The sequence below is a fragment of the Pleurodeles waltl genome, chromosome 1_1, assembly GCF_031143425.1.
Source record: "Pleurodeles waltl isolate 20211129_DDA chromosome 1_1, aPleWal1.hap1.20221129, whole genome shotgun sequence".
Taxonomy (NCBI): Eukaryota; Metazoa; Chordata; class Amphibia; order Caudata; family Salamandridae; genus Pleurodeles; species Pleurodeles waltl.
In genome coordinates, this window is record NC_090436.1 from 241771010 (window position 1) to 241789175 (window position 18166).

Consider the following 18166-nt stretch of genomic DNA (forward strand, 5'->3'; position numbering starts at 1 on the left):
TGAACTGTTTGAAGTGTTGTTATGTTAAATTATTATTTTAGATTATTATTTTAACTTATTACTTTAATTTATTATTTTAGTATATTATTGTAGTTTATTGTTTTTTTCTCCTTCAGGATGGCAGAACAAAATATGTCTTCACCACCATGTTTTCTACCTGTACCTGGTGAACCTTCAATTTCATGGAAACGGTGGCGAAATATGTTTTCCACCTATTTGTTGGCTATTGCGGGGGATAGATATACCCCTGTTAGGAAACAAGCAATACTGCTTCACCATCTTGGAGCGGAAGGGAGAAGAATTTATGATGACCTGCCTGAAATACCTCTAGGCACTGGAGATGGTAATCCTACTAATGTTTATGAAATGTCTTTCTTGATGCTAGAGAAACATTTCACTCCAAAATTGAGCACAGTGTTTGAGCGTCATAAATTCTTCTCCCGTGTTCAAGGCCAGGATGAAGACATTGGCCCTCATTCGGACCTTGGCGGGCGGCGGAGGCCGCCCGCCAAAGTCCCGCCGTCAAAATACCGTACCGCGGTCGCAAGACCGCGGCGGGTATTTTGACTTTTCCCCTGGGCTGGCGGGCGGCCGCCGAAAGGCCGCCCGCCAGCCCAGGGGAAAACGACCTTCCCACCATGAAGCCGGCTCGTAATCGAGCCGGCGGAGTGGGAAGGTGCGACGGGTGCTACTGCACCCGTCGCGTATTTCACTGTCTGCTATGCAGACAGTGAAATACTTGCGGGGCCCTCTTACGGGGGCCCCTGCAGTGCCCATGCCATTGGCATGGGCACTGCAGGGGCCCCCAGGGGCCCCGCAACACCCCCTACCGCCATCCTGTTCCTGGCGGGCGAACCGCCAGGAACAGGATGGCGGTAGGGGGTGTCAGAATCCCCCATGGCGGCGCAGCGAGCTGCGCCGCCATGGGGGATTCAAATGGGCAACGGAAAACCGGCGGGAGACCGCCGGTTTTCCATTTCTGACCGCGGCCAAAGCGCCGCGGTCAGAATGCCCAAGGGAGCACCGCCGGCCTGTCGGCGGTGCTCCCGCCCCCGTTGGCCCTGGCGGTGCAACACCGCCAGGGTCATAATGAGGGCCATTATGTCATTTGTGGCAACTCTTAGAGGGTTGGCAGTTACGTGTGACTGTCATGATTTATCTGACTCTTTGATTAGGGACCAAATAGTATGTTGTACTAATAATAAGAAGGTAAAGGAAAAGTTGTTTTCAATGGATCCTACGTTGGAGGAAAGTATTCAAGTGGCCAGAAGTATGTAACACACAGCTACTTGGATCAAGGAGATAGAAAAGTCCAACACCCAATTGAGGGATATCGATGATAAATCAACAATAGAAGTGAAGGAAGTAAAATTGAAAAAACAGGGATTTTCGGTTGACAATACAGAAAGGAAAATGGGTGATAAGAAGAAATTCAACATAATATGTTTTAGATGTGGGTGTTCAGGTCACATTGCATCCAGTTCTAAGTGTACTGCACATAACTTAGAATGTAGGTCCTGTGGGAGGAAGGGACACTTGGCTAAAGTTTGCAGGTCCAAAGGGAAGGTGATGAGTAGTGTGAAATCTATTGACAATTTAGATGAGAATCACCAAGAAATCATATTACCCATCTATGAAATTACTGAAACAAAGCAATCTCTATCAGAACCTAAAGGTGTGGGAAGGTGGAAGAATGAAAGTTCTTACAAATTAGAAAAACCACATTGCCATGTGCTTATGGATTCTGTAATAGTGAAAGTATTAGTGGATTCGGGTAGTCTTTTCACATTGATCTCTAGGGAGACTTTTGAGGGCACATTAAAAAAAAAGTTGATGATTTGTTTAAAACTGATGTGAAGGCGGTTGGCTATGGAGGCAGGAGAATAGAAATCATAGGAATGGAATGGATGGATATTGTGTTTGAAGGGAATGGAGTTTATGGTAAAGTTTATGTGACAAATGAAGGATCAGATCTTTTGGGATGGAGACATCAAAAAGATTTAAATATAGTGCTCGACCCGAATGCCCCTAATCCGGTTATGATTATGGAACAAGCGGCCAATGTGGATAATTTAGTTTCAAATGAACAATGGTCTGAAGATTTAATGTCTAAGTTTTCAGGAGTTTTCACTGACAAACTCGGAAAATTGAAGGGATTTACACATCGTATAATTTTGAAAAACCATGCGATCCCAATAGTGCATAAAGTAAGACCAGTTCCCTTTTTGATGAGAGAACCATTACAACATGAATTAGATAAACTTCTTCAACAGAAAATAATAGAGCCAATTGAGTCGTCCGAATGGTTGGCACCAATAGTTTTGGCACCCAAGGATGGGAACAAGGTGCTGTTGTGAATCGATTTGAGGGACCTCAACAAGAATATATGGGTAGATAGACAACCCCTTCCGAATATTAACGAGATGTTGAGCGTAATGAGTAGTGGAAGGGTATTTAGTGTATTAGACATGTCAGCTGCATATCACCAAGTCAACTTACATCCAGAATCTAGACCTCTGACTTCTTTTGTAACCCCTCTTGGAGCATATAGGTATTGTAGGATGCCTTTCGGTTTGGCATCAGCTTCTGCTGTCTTTCAACGGATAATGCAGAATATTCTAAAAAACCTCGATAATGTCTTATGTTTCCAAGATGATATAATTGTGATAGGAAGGTCATTGGAGCATCATGATGAGTTACTGATGGTAGTGTTGAAGAGGATTGAAGATTATGGTTTGACGGTAAAAAAAGAGAAATGCCAACTAAGGAAAAGTAGTGTGAATTACTTGGGACATGAGATTTCAGCTGATGGCATCAAACCAAAGAGAAGTATAGTGGAGGCAATTAAAAATGCTACATTTCCTACTAATAAAGACCAGTTGAAGTCATTTTTAGGGCTAGCAGAATATTGCTCGAAATTTGTATACAATCTTGCGGAACGTGTAGAGCCCTTGAGGATCTTACTGAAAAAAGGAGCAGTGTCTGAGTGGAATGAAAATTGTGCAAAGGCATTTGAACAGATTAAGGTGTCCATCGCGGGATCTCCAACTTTAGGTCATTTTAATGTGATGAGGAAGACAATTATATTTACCGATGCCAGTAATGTGGGATTGGGGGCAGTTTTAATTCAGATTGAAGATAATGATGAAAAAATCATTGGTTTCGCCTCGCGGAGATTGCACGGGGCAGAACGGACATATTCTGCCATAGAAAAAGAAACTTTGGCTTGTTGTTGGAGAATTAACCATTTTAGGTATTATTTATGGGGGCTACCTTTCACTTTAAGAACTGATCATAAACCCCTATTGCAAATTTTCAAGTGTGGGCGAGGATTAGAAGGTAGTTTAACTCCAAGGATTTCTAGGTGGGTATTGTCTGTTATTGAGTTCAATTTTAACATAGAATATGTAAAGGGAAAGAAGAATGTGGTTGCAGATTGCCTGTCTAGACTACCCATTGAGGAGTGTGGAGATGGAAGTGATGAAATGTGCAGTGTGCAATTGGAGGCCTTCTTGATTGATGGAGAATTGGCTTTAAGTAAGGAGGAATGGGATGAAGCTGTGAAAGATGACTCAGAATATAATAAGTTAAAGGAGCTGGTGGTGAATCAAAATTTTCGGGTGGAGGAAGATTTGAAGAGTTTTTTGGCAGTAAAGGATGAGTTAAGTCTACAAAGAGAAAAGATTTTGAGAAGGGATAGAATAGTACCACTGCTGAAATTGAGGAAAAGATTAGTAACAATTGTGCATGAGGGACATTTGGGTAAGAGTGCAACTAAAAGAAGATTGCGGCAATTCTACTGGTGGCCTGGGATGGACAGGGATGTGGAGAAGGTGGTTGAAGAGTGCCAGGCGTGTTGGAATAGTGACAAGTCAAAGATTGTGAGGGAACCTCCTTTAGGCGAATTGCAATTTCCCAAGGCGCCATGGGAGAAGCTAGCATTTGATTTTGTGGGGCCAATTGAAAAATTAGGAAAAAATAATCGCTTTCTCATGGTCCTTGTGGATTATTACAGTAAATGGTTCTGTATTAAGTGCACTGAGAAAATTACTACGGATAAAGTAATTGAATTTCTTAGAGATTCATTTTTGGAGGAAGGGGTTCCGAAAATTTTGGTAACAGACAACGGTGTACAATTAGTTTCTGTTGCCATGACCACGTTTCTAGATGGGTTGAGGATAAAACATGAGAAAGTTGCGTTGGGTCGGCCCCAGGCAAATGGTTTAGTAGAAAGGGTGAACAGAATCATAATGGAGAATATTCAATTGTCCTTAGCTAATGGATTGAACTGGAGACATGAGTTGAACAATATGTTATGGGCGCACAGGGTTACACCTCATTCTGTGACAGGTGTGTCACCTTTCATTGTTCTTAAAGGGAGGGAGCCGGGTACTAAGAAATCTCCTTGGTGGATCAGTGAGAAACGGCAAGTGTGTGTTGATCAAGAGAAATTGCAGACAAGAGTTAGGTGTTCTCAGGAAAAGAATAAAATGTGTTACGACGGAAGAAAAGGGGTTAAATTTACTGAGGTGAAGTGTGGGGATCTTGTAGCGGTTAAGAAGGTAGGAATGGTAAGGAAGGGGGAAAGCAAATTTCACATGCCACAAAAAGTAATTTCTGTAAAGAATTCTGTAGTCAAATTGGAAGATGGAAGAGAATGGAGTATGGGGAATCTGTGCATAGTCAAACAGAAGTAATGGTTATACGCTCTATTCCATCTAATTTGCACTGACTATAATGATGTTATCTTGCGATGTGCCGGCAGTGGGAATTATATGTAATAGAAATTATACACTGTTGCATGTTTAAAAAATAAAATAAAAAATATTACTTAAGAATATACTAGGTGATTATTCTTGTCTGTATTTCTTTCCATTTTAATTCATTTAATTGTATTTAATTAATGTTGTAATTCAAAAGGGGGAAGATGTGTAGGATTATGCCTCATAGTGAGGGAATGTTGAGAAGGTGGAATCTTAGGATCCCAGGATTCCAGTAGTGGTGAGGGGCAGAAGGAGTAAGCAGTTGAGGAGAGATGGAGGCTTGATACGTTGCTGGGGGTTATGTATGCTGTTATACTATCAACATGGAAATAAAGATGAAGAAAACAAACCTGGATTACCGTGTGGTTCCTACAGTTACAGCTTTTGAACTTGGAACCTTGAGAATCATTTAGCTCACTGACTTTATTAACAAAACACTGAAGGTAATTTGCCGTCAACTAATATATATTTATTGATAAGATTATTATTGCACATATTATGGGGGTTTATTTGCATTTCAACTCTAAGAAGTCACAGAGTTTCAATGAGAGAAAGTTGGAAATACAGAGATTTCAAATGATAAGTCGTAATAGGAATAGCGATCTTGAATTGGAATGATGAAATACTAGATCAAAAACACAAAAGGAGATGTGAGGATTGCTTGCAATTCGTTGAACCACTGGCAATCGCTCGGGGTAGCATCCCAGCCCATCATTCTTTTGCTCATCATGCCACCTGAGTTCGGACTTAACCATATGCAAATCAGCCTTGAACCTGCTCCTCATGGAAATAGTCCAGCATGAAATGTAGGCCAGGTCCTCATCGAAATGGAATACAAGCAACCTAGGACTGGTTTCACCCTGATAAGGGCTCATGAGCCAGGTATAGCTTGATTCCAGTGGCACAGTGAGCACAGGCTCCACTTCTGTGCATACCCTTGCCACTTAGGGTAGTACATCAAACACACAAAGGTGATAGGAGGAATTATTGCCATTCTTCTAACCACAGGACTGTTCCCAGGAGGAGCAGATCCAGGCTGTTACCCCGAGTGATTGCCATTGGAGAAGATGTATGAGAGTAGAAATATGGCACAATACACTTAATTATCAGGCAATGCTGATGCACAGTCGTCAGAGGCAAATAATGACCTTATGTCAAGGATTAGTGTACAACTGAGTAGCTGCTAAGGCTGAATTAAGGCTCATGTAATGTCAAGAAGCATGTGGTCAATTGTTGGTGTACAGAAGTAAAGCACATAGTGAAATGTTGGCGTACAGCAGGGAAATGTCAGTGGAATGATGATGTAGAGCAATGAAACATGTAGTCATGGTATATGTTGGTGTAGAGCAGTGAAATATATAATTTAATGATTGGGTAGAGCAGAGAAGAGTGCAGTTGAATGATGGTATAAGGTAGGAACAATGTAATAGTATGCCATATAGGCAACTAAATTGTGTAGTTGAATGCTGGTGTACAGGATACTTGCATGAAGTTGAATATTGGCGTACAACAGAGAAGCATGTTGCAGAATGTTGGTGCATAGAACATACACATGTAACGGCCTAAGAGTAAAGTCTGAATTAAGGTCAGGGAACAACTGTTTTAAGAGCTAAAATACAAATATACTAGTACAATAACTTGAGCTGTATTGTAGGTTTATAGGGCTCTAGCATTCATGAATACAGTGATATTTCAGTGCCATAGGTACAGCAAGTATAATAGGGGTGGGCAATAAATTCCACTCTGCTGGCTGAGTTTGCAGAGTTTTGGCCAGTCTGGGTTTTGTATGTAACACAGAATTCTAGTGAATTTCCTCCGACTTACACTTGATTTAGTTTAGTCTTGCACACAGCTCATCAACGGTAAATTGGTGAACGCAAGTAAGATTTAGTGTCCCTTAGCAAGATTTTCAGCTGTTAGGAGGGCACCTGGTGAGATTTTCCCAACTTAGGCAGTCGTGAGACATCGGACCTTTTGCTTTGAGAATGCTGCAGCTTGAGTAGAAAATCTACTCGAGTGGCAGCAAAACCAACTTGAGCAGCAATGCACTCTGGCACACCGCGCCGTTCGTGATTTCTCGGTGCATAATAAGTTCCCGGCGCTAGACATCAGCATGGCCAGCGTGATGTGCCGATTTCTGCCTGCTTGCGGAACTCTGCTGAATCTCCCAAAGTTTTTATGTATCTCAGCAGAATTCCATGAGCATCGCCGCAGGCTTGATTAGGAGTCGGCAACAATGCTGTCACCACTTTCCCGCTGGGCTGATGGGCTGGCGGGGAGGTCGCCACTACAGTTTGTGGCCAACTTGTTGGTAGTTTTGTGGACGGGTATTCCCATCTGCCAAGCTCGTAATCAGGGCCTAAGTCCTGACAAAACTCCCACTTGAAATCACAAAGGGATATATTTTGATTCTAGACTGCTAATCAGATTGTCTGAGGATGTACCTGGGTAGAAATATGTTACCTTTTGGTATTTTAAGTTTGTCTGGATCCCATCTTATCTAGTTAGTTTTTATCAAGAACTCTCTTTGAATAAGGTTGAGTCTGCACTGGTAGTACCCTCTCACTAGGGTTGGATGAGGTTGTCAATTATGAAGTATGCCACAACTAGTAGGTAAGGTCAGGACTAATTTCTTAATTGTCTTGCTAGGGACAAAAATTGGCCTGATGTAATTGGACATCACACTTCAATGTGTTTACCATCAAAGTACTCACATCACCAACAAAATTTCACTATCATGATTTATGCATGAGCCATTAAAGTTTCACCTTTCTGACAGGTAAGATCTCTGATGATTGGAGGCCGCCATGATAGGTCACTCCCACAACTGTATGTTCTTTGACCAGTCAAAATAAAACCAGATGGGCATGTCAACTGGATACTTTCACCAATCTTGTAATTTGTCTTGTAAGGTGAGATTGACACAGCTTCTGACACTGACGGTCTACTGCATACGGTTACTGAAAGAAAACAAAAACACACACTTATCAGTCTGAAGTTATTCAATCCTTAATTTCTGCATAGTTTTAATGAGTGATGGCTTTATCCTAGTTCATAAGCATATTTGTTGTCACCTAAATTAAGCATGTGCAGTTTATGCATTAGAAAATCATAAACATTTCTGTATTCAAACATAAACAGCAGATTTACTCTTACTCTCGAATAATTTTCCCATTGTGCTACTCATATAGGAATAGTGATAGAAAAAAATACACCTTAACATTGTTTCTGTGTTACCTATTCCCTACCTACACATGGCTTCTGAAGTATTACTTCTTTACTGCACTACACATTACAATGCTAACTGCAGATTAGTACCAACACTGGAGCAAAGGCATTTGACATTTTGTGAAGAATATGAAGTCCAGTACTTGGTGAGTGTTTTCAAAACTTGCCTGGCATGTCATTGACCACTTCTGTGACACTCTTTGTTTTTGGTTACATGCCTTGTACTCTCACCTCTTCACACCTTTTCACATTCATTAGTAAGTGAACTAGCATTTGAATAAACTAGACTCAAACAACTTAAACCTTTTTTCTTTGCATGTGCATACATGTATTCATCTTGATGTGTGTATCCCACTTAAGTGACATCACCATAAATTATTATAAATATAGTAAAAACATTGGTAATTGGAATAATTTAGATATGTAGTGAGGGAATGGTGAAAAATGTTGCTGGTACACCGCTAAAGGTCCTTTACTGAGCTGTCTGTGGATTTTCATGGATTGCTCTTTCACTGCTTCTGGGTTGACCCGATAGAACTGTTACAGAGGTGTTTATGGTCTTCTTTGGGCTGCGCCTATTTCACTTTTGGATGAAGCTCGGTCAGGGATTCACCAGTCACATTACACCACACAACTCTCCATTCAAACATACAGAACCACACAAATGTGCTACAGACATAGCATCATGATGCAACAATTGTAGCAGTTAACACACTATAGAAATGAGACATAACATAACTTCGAATTTTGTTAGTGTGACTTACATTTTTGCTTGTGATAGCTGGTTAAGGCCCCATAGTGATGTTATGTACACACCAATAAAGAAACATTTGAGGACCTTCACACAAAGGTTATTTTAACACCTGTGCTTCATTTACAAGTTTTGGTTATTATATACATTTTTATGTGTCGCATATTTAAGATACGCTTGCATAAACCACCCACTCAAGTGCTCATCAAGGATTTTCAGACATTTTACCCAACTCATCCTACATATCTTATGTTGCACCAAAATACACAACCACCAGAAAGTCCTTCAAATGCAGTCCGCTTAAAGCGCTGTGGATTTGGAACATAACTTCATGCATCACTGCCATTTTCTATGCTTTGGATACGTAGTTAAGGGATTTTAGAGATATGACAGGCTTAACAATTAAGGAAAATATTAATAACTTACTTCACACATTGGTTATTTCACATTTGTGTCTATATCTTTTCATGACTAGTTACATTCTGATTTGTTCATGTTTAAGATACACATAACATGAATTGCTCACTGAAATGTCTATGAAAACAAAAACACTTTAGCCATCAACCCTGCTGCTAATCCTGACCATGAAATCAGTTCATGTCAAAGTACAAATGTGAAAGTGTGTTACTTTCTCTTGTATTTAGACAGCTGTAGAATAAACATCTGTAGTATACACTTGTAGTTGTGATTATGTCACTGTCCTTATAGTTTTAAAATTTTGCTTAAGCATTGATGGTCAGGACATTCTATAGTAATCCAGTGTATGTGTCCCTTCCATTGCTCAATTTAACATTTCAGATTAGAATGCTGGAGCGTGAAGGCTTGGATGTTTGACAGTTTAAGTGAACTTCTGGGCTCTGTTGACCTGTACTTATCTGTATACTACTTTACCTTAATTAGTCCACTGCAAGCTGGTTACATGCCTCCATCACTTCAGGATGCTATTATCGCCTTAGAACCCGCCGTAGTGGGCTCTACCAGCCATTAGGAAGAGGGCCTTTAATGGCCGGTAGAGCCCGCTATGGCGGGTTCTTAGGCTATTACAACATTCTGCCACTAGAGGGCAGAAGGTTCTATCAAATAAAACAAATTCCTCATGTCGCTCGAGGGGATTAAAATCCCATCAGGCTCCATGATGCTTTGTTCATAGCTGTTGCTGTGAACAAAGAGAAAATTGGAATGTTGCCACTCAGAGCTTTTACCAGCCAGTAAAAGCCCAGAGCACTCCATTGTCTGCAAAGGAGCCCCCAACATTTCAACGTTCTAATATAGCCTTAGAACCTGCTGCAGCGGGCTCTACCGGATATTAAAGGCCCACTCCTGCATTAAAGGCCCAAGCCGAAGGCGAGGGCCTTTAACAAGGGAGAGGGCCTTTAATAGCCGGTAGAGCCCACTACAGCAGGTTCTAAGGCTATTAGAACATTCTGCCATTAGAGGGCAGAATGTTGTCATAAATAAAACAAAGGCTTCACAGAACCGGAGGGGATTAAAATCCCCTCAGGCTCCGCGAGGCTTTGTTCACAGATGTTGCTGTGAACAAAGAAGATTGGAATGTTGGCGCTCCGGGCTTTTACCGGCCAGTAAAAGCCCGGAGCACTCCATTGTTTACAAGGGAGCTGCCAACATTCCAATGTTCTAATAAGGAATACTAATATACAAGATCTGATAGAAGCTACCCGGGATCCGCCGCCCTTGACTTTCCAGATTAGCCTTGTCTTCTCATTTCCAACCTCCTGTAAGCATGCCACAAGGATGCTGAGAATAGCACTGACGCTGGAGTGGCTAGAAGAAATGTTCAAGGCAGTGCCAGCCACCCTTGAGGAATATCCCTGCTGCACTAGGTCGCAGTGGTGATTACCATAAGGGGGAATCCCTAGAAGTTCTCAAAGTGGCCACCCCACACCAGAAGTACAAAGGGGACCAAGGGTGTGTAAGTTACTATCATTATCACGGGTGTTCATACTCTATGGGGTTTCTGACTTTTGAAAACAATTGGAGTACATGGTAACAAGTGAGATGAACAGACATGAACTGTGTGTTCTAAGCTGCTCAGAGAAGGAACTAAAATTAGCAAAGGTGGTCTAGAAAAAGGTTGTATTTCTGGGACCTATTCAGGAGAGAGCAGAGTCAGATTTGAAGCCTATTTGACCAAGAAAACTTTGGAGAGTGTGAAAGAGACAATGTTAGGCTCAAAAGCACACATAATTCCCTAGCTAGAAACACAAGGACATGCAGGGGGGGGGAATAATACAACCTTGGAACTTGGAACAGAGGGAAACATCAAAAATAGTGTGGCAACTGAGCTTACCCCTTCACAGAGATGTGAAAAGCCTGCTGAAGAGATGACTAAGGAACCCAGGGGATCTCTGTAAACCCTGGCTCTGGATATGAAGAATGTCACTTCTTCTCTCTCTCAAGTGCTAATGTTATTGCAAATTGGTACAAGATATAGCAAAACAGATCGTAGACTGTCTAATTCAACTATATAAGAAAATCACCGAATTGCTGGACATAGTGGAGGAAATGGAGCAACGGATCTCAAATTGTTAGTCTAGACTTTCTGAGATTTCTGGACTGGTTGACAAATGTGAAAAAGAGACAAGAGCTCTGTGAAACAAACAGGAAGAGTTGTAAAATCACTCCCAAAGGTCCAATTTAAGGACCACAGGAATTCCCAAACATAAAAAAATACACTGGGAGCCATATTATTTAATAAAACAATGTCCTATCAGAGCATACACAGGATTGACCATTGTCTAGGCACATTGCTGTTCCTTTTCATGCTTTCACAAATGCTAACTTTCCTCGTACAACTCTTGGTAAGTAAGAAAACTTACAGAGTAAAGCAATGCAGGAAAATATTTTGATAACCACAAGGAATTTTCAATCAGAATCTTCTCTGATATGCCGATTAACTCAGCCTGCCAACATAGGGAATTTAAGTCTTCCTTGTCTCCTTTTCATTTGACCGAAGACCAGGCAACTATTGTTCAGCCTGCAAATCTTAAAGTTTTATATAGAGGTTGGTTTAATGTGTTTGCGACTATGGAGGAGGCACAAAGCTTTTTAAAGGCAATATTGCTAGGCAGTGAAGGGTCTAAGACATAAACTCCCTTTGGCGGCAGGTGTGGGGAAGGAGATGCGGGTGGGAGGAGCAGGGAAAGTGCGACAGAAAAACATGGTGATGGTTGACCAGTTAAGATTGGTCGTTCTGGGGTCACAGCGGACGAGGCCCTTGAGGGTTGGGTTAAAGAGGAAGAGAGGGTTCAGGTGGGAGAGTGCAGTTTTTAAAATGGAAGATTTTACAATGTTAACAGAATGTGGCCAGGGAATAGAGTATGTGAGGAAATTCTGCCCATCAATCCATTAGAATGAACTTATACCAGATGCCATACAAGGGCATCTACCATACAAAGGGGCATATTTATACTCAGTTTGCGCCGATTGTGCGTAAAAAAATTTGTCGCACAATCAGCGCAAACGTTGCCCCATATTTAAACACTGACGCCCGCGGACGACAAAAATCCGCCGTGTGCGTCCTTTCTTGGATGCGGCAACCCGCCCTGCGTTAATGATATGCAGGGCAGGCGTTCCCGTCCAAAAAACGACTCAAACGGCCGTGCGTCGTATTTATGCTTCTGGGCAAAAATGACTCTCGGCCGGGAGGCGGAGCAAAAAAATGACACAAAGCCCGATTTGCGTCAAAATTTAACGCCTGTGTCAGGGCAGGCGTTAAAATGGGGCAAACACACCTGCATTTAATCAGAACACACAGAACAAACAGCAGAGCAGCAGAGCAGCAGAGCAGCAGAGCAGCAGAGCAGCAACAGGGAGACATGGAGGTGATCTTTATCCAGCGTGCACGTAGACGCAGAGCCCAGCAGCAACAACAGCAGCTACAACAACACCAGCAGGGACCCCAAAGGCAGCGCAGAAGGCAGGAGAGGATATTCCGCCCAAGAACAACCCTGCATGGCCTCAGGGAACAGGACATCATCCAGAGGTCCCGGTTGAACTGGCAGGCCATTCAGCAGCTGCTGCGAAACATTGAACCGCAGTTGGCCCCCACTTTAGTGACAGCCCGCACTATCCCAACAGAAACAAAGCTGCTTGCCGTACTTCACCTGCTGGCAAGTGGCTCGTTTCAAACAACTGGTGCCCTGGTTGACGGAATATCACAACCATCATTCTCTGCATTTCTGCCAAAAGTACTGGATGCCATCATTCGACTGACACCCCTCCACATCTGCTTCCCTAACACACTGCAGAAGCAGCAGGAAACAAAACAGGGGTTCTATGCCATCAGTGGCTTCCCACACGTCCTTGGTGCAATCAACTGCACACACGTACGCCTTGTGCCACCTGCTGCAACAGAACACCTCTACCGCAACAGGAAGCACACACATTCAATCAACGTGCAGGCCATAGTCGATCACCGGGGATTGATCAGCAACATCGTGGCTAAATATCCTGGGAGTGTACATGACTCATTCATCTTCCGTCACAGCACCATCAACCAACACTTCCAGGATGGACGGTATGGCAATGGACTACTTGTTGGTAAGTACAGAAACCTACTTATATACACACTGCACAGCAACCCTCTAGGACACACAACACATACACCACAACAGCAACATCTAGACACGAACACACTGAGGTCCTGACATCACTAGCCATGTTTCTTAACTCACCATTGAACCTGTCACACATTGGAATTTACTGTACAGTCTAATGTGAAGACATTAATGAGTGTGATTGCCTAAATGTCACCTTGCAAATTGTAAGTGTCACATTGACATTTACATTAATACATTGCATAAGTTTCAAGGTATAGGATGTACAGGGTACTTTGATATGAACGTGTTAACAACACTTCCAAATTTAAATGTGCATGGAACTATCATGTCACCCTCAGTGAAGACACACGGACACCTGTATCACAAGTCACAATGCTAGGGAGGGCACACTCTACTGCAAATCCCAAAACATACTGCTGACAAACGGTTAGCAGACAAACATTTGCTCAGCCATGGAAACAACACAATGCAGATGGTATAGCCTACAAGTATAGGATGTCACATTAGTACACAAAAGAGTCACAGACAACACAAGACAACTACTGCCATGAAAGGTCTTTTCAATAGTGCCAGCTACATCTACATGATCCCATTTTGTGTTTTTCTTTCAGCTGATCAGGGGTATGGCATCCAGCCATGGCTAATGACACCATTTGGGAACCCGACTACTGCTGCAGAGCGGGCATACAACGACGGCCATAAGAGGACACGCAGCATTGTCGAGCGCACCTTTGGGATCCTAAAGTCAAGGTTCCGCTGCCTTGACATCACTGGCGGTAGCCTACTATATTCCCCCGAGATGGTCTGTAGGATCATACTCACATGTGCCATATTGAACAACATTTGTGTAAAAAGGAACTTTCCCCTCCTCGAACCAGACCCATACATGCCTGAAGACGACGAAGAGGAGGATGCTGGCCTGCAACAGGAGGGGGAACAACCAAACACGGCTGCTGGAATGCGTAGGCGCCAACACATTGTAAATAATTTATTTTCATAATTATCACCATCACCACTTAATGCACTATTGTAAATAAACACTGATAACAAACACCACATCATGGTTTGGCCTATTCATTTCTGCCCACCTTTAGTTTGAAATATCTGAAGAAGAATGTCCTCTCAATGAGCAATAATGATATAACAATCATGACACAAAAAAATACACCACAAATGTAATGGCCACCATACAATGGTCAAATACACACACCATGTAAATGACAGACGTCCTGTACAGTTCACCTTTGAAGGGCAATAGCTGAGGACCACACATATGACTCACATACATGTAGGAAACATGGATCATCGCAGCAGATGGCACACAACTAAAACACCATCACTCAACTAGGGGAAAACAGGCCTCATACATCAGGCTGTTCACATGCTAATGCTTCAGGAACAGGAATGTAGTACTGGACTCTTGCCAACAGTAATTCCAACTACTTACTATCATTGCAATGACTATCTGTCACTAGAGTTACACATAAGCAGAACATACACAGCACAAGTGCTACACCTATGACAAGCATCCAGCACATCACATCCCATCTACATGTTAGCCCTTTTCTAAAAACATTACACACACTTGCAGCTGCTCACACCCCACCTGTCTGAAGAGGTCCCTGGAATGCCGATTTGTGTACACTGAGATTCCCTCATCTACACACACACACTCACAAGAGTCATCCAGTGTGCCACACCCTTTACTATGCCTACCATTGTCATACTACCATCTCACTGCATGGAACTCAGCTCATACAATACACTGCCTTGGAGTTAATAAGGCCTGGTATCACTTGTAGATTGATTCTTCTGTGAAAGGTACTGTAGGCTATTTATCAGCAAATTCCATCTGACAGGACTAGTGAGACACGGATGGAGGCCACACCTGTGATCCCCTCCATGCACACCACCCAAATGTACATGCCCCGTCCCTGCAGATGCCTCCTACTGCATACATGTTTGAATTTGAGCTATTACATCATTAAGCTTTGACACACATGTTGCCGTTGAAAACTTTATTAGGGTTCATGTGTCACCTTCAAAACAACACAGGACATAAACAGTGTGACATCTCAACTGTCTAATGCTCCCTCTGACCAGTCCTAGTCAGAACACGTGATCATGTAATTACTGAAAGAACTTGCTCCTGATTGACCCAGCATCCTGTCAGCCTGACTGGCACCTGTCCGTGGGTCACTCTACAGATACCTGGGGTCCACCTATGGACCACACGTGCTGTCCAAAACCTTTTGTACCTCAGACACTAATTTGTCATTAGCCTCATCAATGTATGCTCAAATACATAGTAGTGCATCATCTGACTGTCATATGCATCCGATTTGTGACAGTGCCATTGAATAGCCAAATCTTGGCCCTTCCGTTGTCTGGCCCTCATTAATGCCTAAACTACAAAGTGTGACAGTGGACCAGGACCATAGTGTATGATGGTGTAAATGGCCTCCATCAAAGCCAGCAAACTCAGATAATGTCCATGAAAAGGTAACACATATGAGGACCCTGACTGTTCAAACGCTGAGTAACACTTTTTCAAATGATAAAGATGAGTCGTGTGTTGAATACCAGCCATTTACTTCTGCACAGAGGCTATGATGTTTCATGATACATAACCATCCACAGAGGCCAACTGGAGTAGAAATGTTGCAATGACACATGCCAGATCCAGACACCTGAGAGATTCTCTCACTCAGTACACCAAGGTTGCCCATTCGAAAGTCACATTACACGTGTTCAGTGACAGGGTGGGACCATCCATGTGTAGGTGACCATGTCCTCAATGGCTTCTCTCCATTTTTGCTACAAACAATACCCAATATAAACAAGATTAGCTGCCACTAACTCATGAGGAGACCTGGAAGTTACAGTGACAACATACACCCTGACAGTTGATAGTGGATCAATATTGGACCACACACATAAACATGTACCATCCAATCAACAAAATATTTGCAAGCAGCCGATCACAGTAGTGTCCCAGTTGTAACCTAGCAGGAAGAATGAAACATGCCACTAAACCAGGTAATGCATAAAGGGCCACATACATCAACAACCTATTTGTATTCAGGACATGAGGAACGTTGAGATTTAGCTAAAAATATCAATGCAAAATGGTATGTCAGATTTCTCCAAAGAATCAATAGGGCAAACGTCAAATGGGCAAATGGGATTACAGAATGGCAAACAGTGAATCATACCCTATTTGCTTCCATGAGCCTGCTGCTGCAGGTTTAGCATTACTGAATTTGGGAAACCCTTGGATAAATTTGCAAGTCTGGAAGGCGCATGTGTGGCCTACATGTCAAAAGTAAAACACATTTAAGATACATAAACTCGTAATTAGGACATGGTTACCCCCTTAAAAAGTGTAGGCGACAATTACACTACCTATTTGGCCTATATATAATTTTGATTACCGTGATAAATGTGGACACATTTTTGCTAAGGAATACATCCTGGTATCCCATTTATATTTTGAAATTAGCCATCAGCAATTACCCACATATGTGTATAATTATGAGTAATAACCATTCTGAGCAATCATTACTATTGCACTGTGAATACCTTCGATACATCCTATAAGGGACATTTGCCATAGCTAACCCCAAATGTGTATCACTTAGCACCGTTTGGTCATGACAAAATTCTTTTCACAATTTGACAAATTAAAGACATATTTGTCATAATGCGTCATATTTCCACGCAAACAGCTTGTGTGTCATAATTTTTGACGCATAGGAGTGCAGATAATGCTGAGTCAAAAAAATAAAATTAAAACAAATATATTACTATCCAGCATTACATGACCTCCATTTTTTTCTATAATGCGTCATATTTCCACGCATACAGCTTGTGCGTCATAATTTTTGACATACAGGAGTGCAGATAATGCTGAGTCAAAAAAATAAAATAAAAATAAATAGATTACTATCCAGCATTACATGTCCTCCATTTTTTTCTATAATGCGTCATATTTCCACACATACAGCTTGTGCGTCATAATTTTTGACGCACAGGAGTGCAGATAATGCAGAGTCAAAATTAATTTTCAGATTTAGATATCATATTTGCCAGCGGCTTAATTTTCAACTCTAGAACTGTAAAAAAAGCCTCAATCAAATATAAGGGACCAATGCTGATTTTTTTTTTGACTCTGCATTATATGCACTCCTAGGCGTCAAAAAATATGACGCACAATCTGTATGCGTGAAAAAATGACGCATAGCGGGGAAAAAACGGCGGCCATTTTATGCAGGAAGTGATGTAATAGGATATCCTGTTTACAGAATCTGTACTGTGGGTGTACTTTCACTTTCACTTTGCAGTCTCAGATTATTCTAGACTGTGTGGCTGTGTGGAAAGTGTTGTCCTGTGTTTTAGTGCTTTTGTGTCCAGTGTACCTTCTCAATTGTGCTTTTGTCATCATTGTCTTGTTGTTGAATACTGTCTGAGTCTGTGTTGTATTATTTTGTCAAGTCCAGTGTTTCTTTTATTGTCTGTGGGAGTCTGTTGTGGGTAGTGTAATTTAGGGGTTAGTTGGGCTCTTCTTCTTAAGTTTTCTTTGTTTTTCACTACTCTACCTTTCCCCATTTCCCCCTTTTCCTTTTTCTCCAACTTTTTCCACTTTGTCAGTGCTGACATGTCTGGTAGGCCACGGCTTGCCAGGATGGGTGAGGAGGAATTGGGGGGATTTATATGGCTTATTTGCCATTTCCTCCCACTCATGCTGGAGGCTGGGGGTAGGGTGATACAGGGGTATCACACGGAGGCCCGTAAAGTCCGGTGGGGGAAGGTGCGCCATCACATGGTCCGTGTCTATGGTAGCC

At 42.2% G+C, this 18166-nt stretch overlaps 1 protein-coding gene across 1 annotated transcript in view; it reads right to left on the minus strand.

Annotated features, from left to right (window-relative positions):
• Nucleotides 1-18166, minus strand: part of LOC138283501 (complement component C6-like) — a 662914-nt gene that overhangs the window by 72559 nt on the left and 572189 nt on the right. Inside the window, exon 15 of the mRNA XM_069221442.1 lies at nucleotides 7532-7723. Coding sequence (XP_069077543.1) covers nucleotides 7532-7723 — 192 coding nt within the window. The remainder of the gene's footprint in view (nucleotides 1-7531; nucleotides 7724-18166) is intronic.